Below are 12,400 nucleotides of genomic sequence, written 5' to 3'. Positions count from 1 at the left end.
TCTGAAAACACTTCTCAGTGAATGATAAATATTTTGTTTTATTTTTTGTCTGAGATTTTTCAGTTTTTCCTGGCCCTTCTAGTCTCTTCCTCTCCCATTTCAGAAAACCCTGTTCCCCAAATGGGAGAAACCTAAATTCCTGACTAATCATTGATAATATGCCTCAATGCTGCACCCCTCATCTCATCAAAAATAAGGAGCTAAAACCTCACCGTATGATTTGAGCAAGCAATTTAGTAAAAGCCTCTCTTCACCAAATATGAGAAAGGATCCTCCAGGTTTCATTGCACAGATGAAGATAATGCTGGTGGGATTAGATCAGATTAAGTGTGGAAGTCAGATCAGAGAGCAGTGGCAAGAGGGTAGGGGCACCATCATCTTAAGGTTTAGACGAGGGTCACACCCCGATGGGCTCTGTTGATGTGGGGAAAGGCAGGTCTGGCCAAGAGATTTACAGTTAAATTTGCCCTTCACACAAATATCAAAATAGCCTGGCTTTGTCATGCCTTGTGTCATGGACACTCACACCATGTCATCCTATTTGTACCAGAGAGACAAGCAGAGGAAGTAAGAGTTAAGCTCTTTTCTGATTAATGTTCTCAGTTAGGTTAAAAATAGCTGCACAACATGTTTGAAAAATAGTCTTTTTTTCCTAGCTGACAACAGGGTCACATATAACCAATACACATAATGCATATTCAGTGTAAGGCTTTCATTATATATACATAACATAATGCAATATTATATGTGCACACACATACACACACATCTGGTAGCTATGTGAGAATTTATGGATTCAAATGAACTAGATACACTAAGCTTCATTTTATAAATGACTTTTCTATGCATGAATTGTTGAGTTTTTTTTTTTTTTTCCTGGTGTTGTAAGTGCCAGAATGTCAGCCTGTTTGTAATTTCCCATTTGTAAATGTGAAACATTAAGCTACTCTCACTGCGATGCTGATATTATTTCCAAAAGAAATGCTTTGGTAATGGTCTCTCTTCATGTTCACAGAGATGGGTAAGCTGCTTAGAAACTCAGAAAGTACAGTGCTCATGTCGTATACATAGTGGTGAAGCACAGGGCTCCATGAGTTCTTTATGTCCTATCCCAGTTACTGCTTCTAGGGGCAGACTGGCCATCTGCATTATTTTAGAATGTCACTGAGTGGGGGAAGAAAGCTCCTTTTAGACTCTACCTCCAAGATGAAAACTGAAATGCTCAGTGCAAGAAAGAGGTGCCACACATAGAAAGATCACGGTAAGTCTCACACCATCCTTTAGTCATTGTCAGTCAATGAGATCTGGATTAGGCCACAAGAATATGAAGCAAGAGTTGGAGTTCAGATATTAGGTACATGGATTAAATTCTTATTGAAGCACTTCCAGCAAGGGTGGCATTGTCTGATTCCCTGAATAGCTAACCAGTGGTACTGCTTGATCCCATTTACATGAAAACAAGCTCTATTCACAAACCCATTCCAAATCCACATTGTGGTTCAAGCAAAATGCACATGATTACAAGAAGCGGTGATATGTTTATGTTCTTAAATCATTCATATATTCATATATTTACATTCAAACATTCATAAACCTGTGGGCAGTGGGGGAAAGAACTTATTTCCCTGAAGAGACAGTCCCTTACTTCACATCCAAATTTATAGCTCAACTAGATTATAAAATAAAGAGGCAACTCTGAAAGCTAGTCATTATTTCACCATTCAGCATTTTTGACAATGAAAAATAGTTTCATGGTTCAACAGTTCCTAAATAACTTGTAAAATGTCAACTTTGAAATAAACAGAAAGAAAAATCGAAGAAGAGTCACACCTGAAAAAGGATGCTGTTGACAAACATCAAAATATTAGAATATTTAACCACAGGTATAGGAAAAAACCTGCCTATTAAGTTCCTCAGTTGACTCATTTAATGTTGAGTTTAATATAAGATTCCTTTCTGCCACAATGCAGTCCAGCCTGGTCCTTGCTGCGTTTAGAATAGCGAGTGATTGTGAATTTTAAGCCTGCCTTTCCAGACTCCTGTTCAATCACAATGTAATCTAAGGTCTGGAAGTAAGATGTTTTCTTATCCAATGAACACTTTGATTCGATGTTCGACGGCTCTCCAGTTTATTGTAACTGCAAAAATAGAAATGACTCTGTACATTTGAATTCTCAAAGGGCTTAGAAAGCTTGTCTGAAATGCCACCTATAGACTGACTGACCCACCAAGTAGGGCATGCAGGACAGTTGGCACATCTGTGTGCCCCCTGCCCGAGACTTTGAGAAGGAATGGGAGAGAGTAAATTAGTCTGCACATCCATCTCAAATGCTCTCTCAGCATTTTCACATTGGCCACATACTGGGACTATTCTTTTTCCATCCTTTTTACTTTCCCTTAAATGATGGGAAAAGTTTGGTTTTGGGGCTATTTTTCTAAAAATGTTTTTCTTTTCCCTTAAAATGGAAATACCATATCATAGGCTCCAGTTCTTTGTCTTCCAGATGCTGTAATCGCCAATTACTCTAAATAGTGACTCACAGTTCCTTACACCTGAGAAGACCTTTAGTTCAAATGTCATCATCCCTTTCACCTCACACCTGGAAAGACACAGTCCCTGAAAATATACACAAATTGTCCAAGATCTCATAACTAAGGGGTAGAACCAAGTGAGATTAGATCATGGCATCATTCCAAGCTCCCCCAAAAATCATTTAATAAATATTGAAAGGGGTCATCCCTCCACTGAAAGTTAAGTCTAAAACAGTGAATTTAACTTATCACATTTCACCATGAAAATGGCATACGGGTCTTCCTTTTGTGGCTATTGACAGAGAAATGTCTCCATATGCTCTGCACTAATAAATTTCCCTATGAGGAATTACAGATCCTCCGTGCTCTGCATAAAATTCTGAATCTAAAGGAGGCAATGAAAATGGTCCAGCACCTTTCCTTTGTCAGAAAATCTGTGATTCAGATCAATGAACAAAGCAAGTGTCGCTGCCACCAGCAATGGCATGGAAGGGTGTGTGTGTGAGTGTTTTAACGGGCAAACTGGACTGTCAATGTATTTTGATCAGTAACTGAAGGGAGAGTTGAAATGGTATCTCCATCCCCATCACTGACCCACTCAGCCTTTTTAAATAGATCCACTTAAGCTACTGCTGTTCTCTGAGCCATTAGGACTTATTTAAGGGGTGAATTTTCAGGAGATTACATATCACTCCCACTAAAACACATTGAAATTGCTCATATGACGTACCCTACAAAGCGTTATAAATTCTGCTTCAGAGCTAAGTAGAAAAGTGAGCTTGCTTGGAATAAAGATCTATTAGGGAACTATGAGAATTACTTTTGGGAAATTTGATTTGGAATGATGAAGCAGATGCCATTACCTTTGAAATAACCATATTTGGAATGTGCTGTGGCTTAAGCTGCATTTTCCAGTTGCTGTGACGTTAACCTCTTTGTCACCATTACCAACATTGAGTAGAAATAGTGCTTTATGAGAGTATGCCTTATGCTCAGCTGGTGAGGTGCTGTTTATTTTTCTGACAATCTTACCAGCTCTCAGGATGCATAGGTATACACTGAGAGTGGCCCCTTGTTTAGCTATCGCTCATCCCAACCAGCCAGAGATTCTACAGCCTGGGTAACTGACAGAGGTATTTTCTCACAGTGATAGTCTTAAAGAGCAAAACCAGACTCTTTTGTTAATAAAACTAAAGATATTATTGCTCACTAAAGAATAGGGTATAGTGTCCTGAAGAGCAAACTTTTTAGAGGACTTAATTACAATATTCCTTTTTCATTGATCCTTCTTGTAGCATTTGAATTAGACATCTTCTGTGTTCCAAGATATAAAGACATAGTTCTATAAAAGATGAGTGCTGACAGCTGGGTAGAATGGGGTGAGGCTCGCTCCCATCTAGCATGCTTTCTAGCTCATCTGAAGAGGATTCTTTTTCCATTGCTCAAAGCACCCTTTATGGAAGAGCTTCTCACTAAACCTATGGTGGCCAAAGAAAGCTACGTACTGACTTATTGACAACTTCTCATGAACAGTTCTCTTCACTCCTCTTTCTCAAATGAGAGAATCCTCAAAGCAGAAGAGGACCTAGTCTTGTGAGACGTCCTACCTAAGCAGTGGTTCACCCCCAGCAATGTTGGGAAAGTTGAGTGCATAACCTATTTTAGGATAATTGAAACTAACACTCTATACACTTCCTCCGTTTCAAGGACTGTGATGAACTGCTAGTCAGTTGGCAAGTTAATATTTGTTGAGCACTGTCTGCATGTATGCTCTGCTCAACTAAAAAATGGAAGTTCCTTGAGAAAGGGAACTTTGTCTTATTCATAGTTTTTTTTTGTTTTGTTTTGTTTTGTTTTGTTTTTTTGTGCTGCTGGGGATTGAACCCAGGGCCTTGTGCTTGCAAGGCAAGCACTCTACCAACTGAGCTATAGTCCCCAACCTCTTATTCATAGTTTATTCTCAGTGCTTACAAAAGTCCCTTGTATGTCACAGGTGCCCACTGATATTTGCAGCCACATAAGTGGGCCTTTGTTAACAAGGAAACTAAGGCCTCACATGAAGTGATTTGCCCAAGGTCACAGAGCAGAAAAGTCAAAGCCAGAGCTCTAGTAAGCCTGATGATGTTCTCCACTGTCTGAAATGTGGCTCCATACAGTGGGCCCCTTTGAGGGAGGACAGCAGTCCTCCTCCTGACAGTACTAAGTGTTACCCTGGAGCAGGCAGCACTTACCGTGCCATGTGAGGAGTAGGGAGGCCAGATCAGAAGGGACTAACACAGTATTAAGAATGAGAGTGGGCTTTCAAGATGCCGGTTGTTCTCTGTCATCCATGGTCAACCCTACCACATTCTTCAACATCATCATCAGCAATGAGCCCTTGGGCAGCATCAGCTTCAAGCTGTTTGCAGACAAAGTTCCAAAGAGCAGAAAATTTTTGTGTTCTGAGTACTGGAGAGAAAGGATTTGGTTATAAAGATTCCTGCTTTCACAGAATTATTTCAGGATTTATGTGCCAGGGTGGTGACTTCACATAACATAATGGCACTGGTGGCAAGTCCATATGGGGAGAAGTTTGCTGAAGAGAACTTCATCCTGAAGCATACAGGCTCTGGCATCTTGTCCATGGCAAATGCTGGGCCAAACACAAACAGTACCCAGTTTTTCATCTGCACTGCCAAGACTGAGTGGTTGGATGGCAAGCATGTGGTCTTTGGGAAGGTGAAAGAGGGCATGAACATCATGGAAGCCATGGAGTGCTTAGGGTCCAGGAATGGCAAGACCAGCAAGAAGATCACCATTACCGATTGTGGACAACTCTAACACATTTGACTTGTGTTTATCTTAACCACCAAACCATTCCTTCTGTAGCTGAGGAGAGCACCCCTCCACCCTATCTGCTTGCAATATCCCATATCTTTGTGCTCACACTGCAGTTCTTTGGGTTCCATATTCTCTTTATGTCCCTCCCAAATCTAGCTGGATTGCAGAGTTAAATTTATGATTATGAATAAAAAGTAAATTACAAAAAAAAAGAGGGACCCCTTCACTGGGGCCCCTCTTGAGATGGCTGTTGTGGATACAAGATGTCCCCTGAAAAGCTCATGTGTTAATTAATGCAAGAATGTTCAGAGGTGAAATGATTATATTGAGTAGTGATCTAATCATTGTATTAATCCATTCACTGGATTAATAATTTGGATTACTGGGTGGTTAACTATAGGCAGGTGGAGTGTGGCTGGAGAAGTAGGTCACTGAGAACATGCCTTTTGGGATTATATGTTGTTCCTGGATCCTTGTGCTCTTTCTCTGCTTCCTGACTGCCAGAAACTGAGCAGTATTCCTCCAGCATACCCATCTGCCATGTTGTTCTGCCTTACCATGGGCTCATAGCCATGAAATCTGCTAACCATGGACTGAATCTCTAAAACCATGAGCCTGAAATAAACTTTTCCTCCTCTAAATTGTTCTTATCAGGTATTTTGATCACATTGATTAAAAGCCAAATAACACAATGATTAAAGCACAAGATGAGAGAGGGTGTAATCTCCAAGGTGTAAGGGACTGGCCACTGTAAGAGGGGAAAGTCAAGATATGAATGAAAGACTTTTCTACATTGCTTTGCAAAGCAATGCATTTGGACTTGTGTTATGATTTAAAAGATGCCTTTTTAGAAGTAGTTCTGTTTTCTCTTAAAAGACATGATTGTCAATTTTTATGAAGTGGAAGAGTTGTTTATTTTTTCCAAAAATACCACCTAGAAGCAATGACTCTGAAGCTGAAGCTATGTCTCATACACTTCCCAAGCCATATACTATTATTTTCATTCCCTGCCCCATGCTGCTGCTCTGCCTCAGAGTTAGCCAACCTCTTAGGCTACTGTAGCTGCCGTGCATGTTGTAGAAGAAACAAAGAAACACAAGAAATGCTCCCTGTCTTCAATAAGTTTCAAACCCTGTGGGACAGCACCTCTGCCATACAGGAAACTGGAAGAAAAACCCCAAATGCTCTACTTCTGGTACTGAACTCAGAAAATGAAGAAGTCACTGTGGATGCAGGCACTCTGGGATGGCTTCTTACCCGACTTGCCTAACTCCAGCATCTGATGATTGGCTCCCCTGCCTGAACTGTCCTCTTCCTCCTCTGTGCTGGGAGGTCTGGAGTCTGATGTCTGATGAGGGTCTGGTCTCTTTGTCCAAGATGATGCCTTGAATGTGAATCTTCCAGAGGAAAAGAACCCTGTGTTCTCACATGGCAGAAAGTAGAAGTACAAAAAGAGCCAAATTTCCCTACTTCTTAACACTGTCACATTGTGGATTCAATTTCTATTGCATGAATTTGAGGAGAATGTATTTAAATCACAGTGCCAGGTATGGCTAAATTAACTAGCTTGCCATCTACTGCCAAGTAACCCACACTTGAACTTGGGACCTGCAATTTCAGATACAGAAACTGTTCCAAACTTCCACAATAATGCCTGGCAAAGACAGGGTCAGACTGACTCAATCAAAAGATGATAGAACAACCAAAGTTCTTGAAAGACTGGAGGAGGGTGAAAAAAATAAAATAAAATAAAAAACCACAGTGAACTGAAGAAGAATAAATATGGATGTCAAGGAAGAAAAATCCAGATTTACCGTGGTTTCTGTGATATATTAGCTAAGCTTTGTTTTTAGAGCTGTTCACTCCTGGTCACGGATTGAGTCTTACACCTTAGTGCTGTTCCTGGTCACTAAAACCATTCCCCCCTGTCCTGTGGTTTGGATGCAGTGGGGCTGGTGGTTTGTTTTTGGATGGCAACCTCACAGCCCTGGGTGGACACAGGCCCAGACCTATGGGAGCACAGGATCTAACAAGGGAAGTACAGACAGTGCTTCATCTCTACCAGATGACACCCACAAAAAGCAGTTTAGAAACTGTCCTTTTAAAATTAACATATGACCCAGTCATGTGTGAGTCCTGGCCCAGGAGGGCTTGGTTTTAGCTGGATAACAATGACCATAATATCTTCTTTTTAAATTTTACCCCCCAGCAAACTGGAATGGAAGGGACCAATTTCTTTTAGTATTGGGCAAACACATGCAATGAGCCTTGTATTTATCACCATTAGTATCATTAGACTTGAAAACCCAGTTTAATCTGGATTCTGCTCTCTTCTCAATGTCAGTCTGTTTCTGGACCAGTACAGAGCCAGCCTTGTTGATGCAATAAAGAGATTACTCCAGCCCATGGTAAGTATGTTTCTATTTTCTCCTGAATACTGGCTACAGAATAATTAGTCTGTGCACAAAGATGGAGAGAGTAATGGAATGGCAGGATTAATGTCATGTAATACTTTAATACTTATTATGTCCAACTTCAATTGGGTCTTCTGATCTATCAGATTCTTTCCTAATCATAACTAGGAAACTTCTTACCCTTGGCCTTCTGATAAGGAACACAGTGGGTAGTAAAATAAATGAAACCGCTTCAAAGATAGTGTGAGATTATTTTTATCAAAGAATTTCTTGAGTCTTTTCCTTTGATAACAATATCTTCATATTAAAGTAGAAGTATGATATTGAAAGTTTTCTGTTGACTTCTGTCGTTTTTAATCCCTTCAATGGTAACCTTTGTCATTGGGTATTTAGTCATTGCAAAAGAATACTCTTTTCTTTTTATTTCTGTTTTTACTAAGGAAAAAATACTTTAAGATGAATCTGTATATTAAAAGTTCTTTGCTTTAAAAGGAAACCATTATTTACATATTATAAACATCAGGTCACAATGAAGCCAAGCATGGCATAAAATATTGTGCACATTTTTACATTTATATATCCATTTATGCCTGTGAGTAAATTACAGAGTTTGTATCCACTCTTATTTTGTTGGGCTGTTATACTAAGCTAGGTGGTCCTGCAGCCTAAACGGAGAGTTAATATACATCTATTTAAAGTAAGAAAACGAGTTTAAAGCTCATACATTAAAAAAAAAAATCTTGTAAGTATAGAAGACTCTTGCTGAGCCATAGGAATTTAAAATAGGTTAGCAATATTAATGTAATCTAAGATAGGAACTCACATTAATCTGTGATGACTGCAGTGTGTGTGTATGTTTTCTAAAGTTTCATTTGGTTTTGTTTCTAAGTTGTTTTTAAAAGGTTCTAGTCTTCTGACCTCAGTGAGACTTATAGACTAATACCTTTCAATCTTTCTTTTATATCTTTTTCACATTGAAGATTCCCAGAGCAATTTGATAATCATCCTTTGCCTTTCACTGTTGCTTTTTATTTTGTTATCTCTATATAGCTCAGAAACTTTAAATAGACCTCTCAGAGGACTAACCACAGCTTTGTAAGTGGCAATCAATTCAATTAAATTGGCCTTCTCAGTTCCCACAGTGAAGTGGGTAGTAGGCCCAAGGCAGAAAGGGGCATGTTCCCAGCTACTGAGGGATACTGCCTCAGTTGAGAAGGCTGCCCAAGTTGAGGGTCAAAGAAGGAATTCTGGGCTGCTTCATCACCTGTCAGCCTTGGGTGATGCTTGTGAGCATTTGCAAGACCAAGATTTTCAGAGAGGGCAATGGGATTGCTGAATGGAAGAGCCTCTGTGAAAATGTATCATAGATAAAAACAGTGCTTTCAAGGACTCCTGGATCTCACACCACACAAACTGTACTTCACTCATCACCAACACTCCTTCAGAGCCTGTTTGTGGCAAACGCTCCATTTTGCAGCAGATTTGCATGATTTACCTAGAATCTAATGATTTACAATAGAAAGCTGCCCCACTTATGAATAGATCTAAATGCATATTGAACTGGAATCTCTCGCTGCTCTTCTGTACCCTCTGTTAAACTATGAACCACAGTCCCCCACTGTCTGAGGTGTGGATTGACCCAGCAGCCCCTCTGAGCCAGGACAGCAGCCCTCCTACTGACAACCATACTTACCTTTAGCCCAGAAAAGGACAAGGCAGGGCCGAGAGCAGGTGGTATGTACTCATGCTGTTTGAAGAACAGGGAGGCCAAATCTGGGGCCCACACCAACCTGCAGCAGTAGAAATGGAAGTAGTGGGCCTCACTTAGTTCCCTCTTGGGATGGCAAGTACCCAGGCCTACTGGGATTTGTAGCCTAAAGTGCATTTGGCCCATTGTCAGAGGGGAAGTTTGAGATTGGGATGACACATGGACTTACTGAAAATACCACCCAGAATCTCATCCCCACTAGGAGGTCTAGGGAAGAAGGGAACATGCACCCTTGTGCCTCTACCCAGATGACTGTGGAAGGGTCATGTTAACCTGGCAGTGAAAAGCTGCAGTCCATGTGCTGGCAGTCCAGAAGGGTTCCCCATAGTATGGGGGAAACTGGACTCTTTCCCTTCTTAGCTCTCAGGGTTGGTTATTCTGTTTCCAAGGATGTTCCTGCTGGGTGGACATGTTGCAGAAGTCACAGTCTGAGACTAAGGTAACATTCAAGGTTTTATAGCATTATAGTTAGAGCTGGCTTTAATGTTCTCCTGAGTCCAGACAACTCCTCCATGTTTTCATGGCCCAGATTCTGAACGCACTATAAATGGCTCACAAGGAAACAAGGCAGGGGCCACACAGGTTGATCCCAGTGCTTGGTGATTCACTGCCAAACACTGCAAGTTCAGGGTACTCCGAAGAACCACAATGCAGCCAAATGCTTCAAGTTCATAGGGTGACCCCAGTATCTGAAGGTCAAAAGAGTCAGAAAAGTCTGCATATAAATCCCAAGTCTACTCTTACAAACTACCTCGTCTCTCTAAGCCTGAGTTTTCTCACCTATAAAAGGGCAGAACTAATTCCTACCTTGTGGGCTGGCATAAAACATTTACATATGTAAATGCCTGGCATATGCCTGATGCTCAGAAAGCATGCCATAATGAAAGCTGGTTCTTTTTTATTGCTGTACCAGCTTGTCAGGGTTATAGGAGACACTTGTCCTAAGGGATGCTGGCCTGGTTAGAGGGAATTCCAGGCCCAGTTTAGCAATGACCAGCTCTGGAACCACTGTCTTGCCCGTTTTCCCCAACAATGGGAATGCAGAGAAGTTTATCCATACTCTTATGGAGCTCTGTCAGCTCTGAGAGCTTATGTTCTCCTTGCAGAGAGGGCTGTGGGGGCAGAAAACTTAGGCTTAGATCTGACCACTGCCATTTACTAGATTCATCCTCTGGAAGCCCGAGTTTCTCATCTGTGAAGCAGTGAACAAGCCCGTGTACTGTAATGTGAATGATTAGTTCTGAACAGCTATCCAAACTTAACTCTGTTACCCTGCAGAACTAGACACTTTCTAATTATGGTGAATACAGAATGTAGGGGGCTCTTTCTAAGCATTTTCCTTGGAGAAATGCTGGCAGGAGGGAAGATTCTATTTTCCTGATATGGACTTTGGGAATTTCTGCACATAACTAAGCTTGCAATGTATCTATGCCTTGCCTTCATGTCCCAAATTTCTGCAGTAGGCCCTGCCCTAGTCCCAGGACAATTGCCTACCTAGAAGAAGGTGATATCTTTTGTTACAGACAGCTCCCGCCAGGCAACAGGAGAGAGATGACTACACTGGCAAGAGCAAAATAATGCAACATGAAGGTTCAAGTGTCATTCCAGGGAAGAAGTGAATTCTGCCATCTTGGGGAATACAGTTGCTTGATTTCTAACTGGAATAAATCATCTGTTGGAGGGGTCAGAGGGTCCAGAGGCAAAGAAAGGAGATGGAGAGAAAGGGTGTTTGTTCCTATGCTTTCCATTTTTATAACAGTCATAAGTGAGGGGAAATAGGCAGCCAGAGACAGCTTAGCCATCCATGTGGGCTGCTGGCTTGACCCAAGGGCAATGTCAAATCCCAAGGCTGAATTTAGATCCTCAGCCAAGCAGGCCCCTGTGCCTGGAAAGTCGTTATAGGCAGTCCCACATTTCATCAGAAAATGGTTTGCCATCTGCCCCAAATGGACACTTTTCTCAACTTGCTGGTTTAAAGAAGCCACAAAGATAATTGACTCCTACTACAATGCTACTTGCTAGCAAACTTAACAAGTTGAAAAAATAGAGTAATTATTTTAAAAGAATGAAATCAGCAAATTTTACTCATTCCAAGAAGAAACATCTCCCACACCTTTTTCCCTCTGGTGAGTGGTTTCTTGTTGCTCATGATTGATAGGGTGACTCCCTGTCTTCGTGTTCCCTAAAGTCTGTGACAACAGTAATGTCTAATATCAGAAGACCCGAATGTAATTTAAAATCCAGTCACAGCAGCCTGCAAGTTGACCTGTAGTCCATAAATGACAACCAACAAATGGTATCTACTAATATTGCTCTGAAATGGCTTTGGGTCCAGGGAGGGGAGCCAGGCCAGCTAGGCAGTGTGAGTTTACTCCGAACCACACGAGGAGATGGATGGGGATGCAATATTGACAGCTCTCCAGCTCGTTATCATAGCTGGCCAATTGTCAGCAATTCAAAATTATCACTGTAGAATCCATTTAACCTTTTTCAGAAACTGGCCCCAGCTGACCACCAAATTCCGGGAGTCCTGCCTATATCCAAGGAGTACTATACATGGAAATCATGGACCCTCGTTTTAGAAGAGCAATATCGTTTCATGGGCAGAGTTCCTCATCTTTTTGGCAACTCTAACCTCTTTGTCTACATCTGTTCAAACATCTGTTTGCTTATCTCAGGGAAATTACCTTCTGTGGGTGGGCTCAGTATGGTGAAATTACTAAAGGACACTTGTCTGCTTGCCAGGTCAGAGACCCAGCAAATCCTCACCTGTTCTCGGCAAAAAGCTGAGTTCAGCCATACTTAGCTCACACAGTTGTAAGAATGCTCAAGAAACACTAGTTGTAGCAACAGAGAGCCCCTAGAT

General features: G+C 41.3%; 1 protein-coding gene and 1 pseudogene across 5 annotated transcripts in view; both read left to right on the top strand.

Moving 5' to 3' along the window:
• The window catches only part of CAMKMT (calmodulin-lysine N-methyltransferase), a 395,177-nt gene that overhangs the window by 369,995 nt on the left and 12,782 nt on the right, over positions 1-12,400 (top strand). For all 4 annotated transcript variants that reach the window (XR_013758979.1, XM_079109780.1, XM_079109779.1 and 1 more), the window contains one exon: positions 7,697-7,760. Coding sequence is in view for 3 of the 4 variants with exons in the window: in XM_079109780.1 (XP_078965906.1) it covers positions 7,697-7,760 (64 nt within the window). In the remaining variant the exon portion in view is untranslated. The remainder of the gene's footprint in view (positions 1-7,696; positions 7,761-12,400) is intronic.
• LOC306643564 (peptidyl-prolyl cis-trans isomerase A-like) lies at positions 4,862-7,690 on the top strand (annotated as a pseudogene). The gene has a single exon. The product of its transcript is annotated as a peptidyl-prolyl cis-trans isomerase A-like (transcript).

Source organism: Sciurus vulgaris (genome assembly GCF_902686455.1).
Source record: "Sciurus vulgaris genome assembly, chromosome: 14".
In the NCBI taxonomy this organism is placed as follows: Eukaryota; Metazoa; Chordata; class Mammalia; order Rodentia; family Sciuridae; genus Sciurus; species Sciurus vulgaris.
The sequence above is the reverse complement of the archived record's forward strand: the minus strand, read 5'-3'. Positions and strand labels throughout refer to the sequence as shown.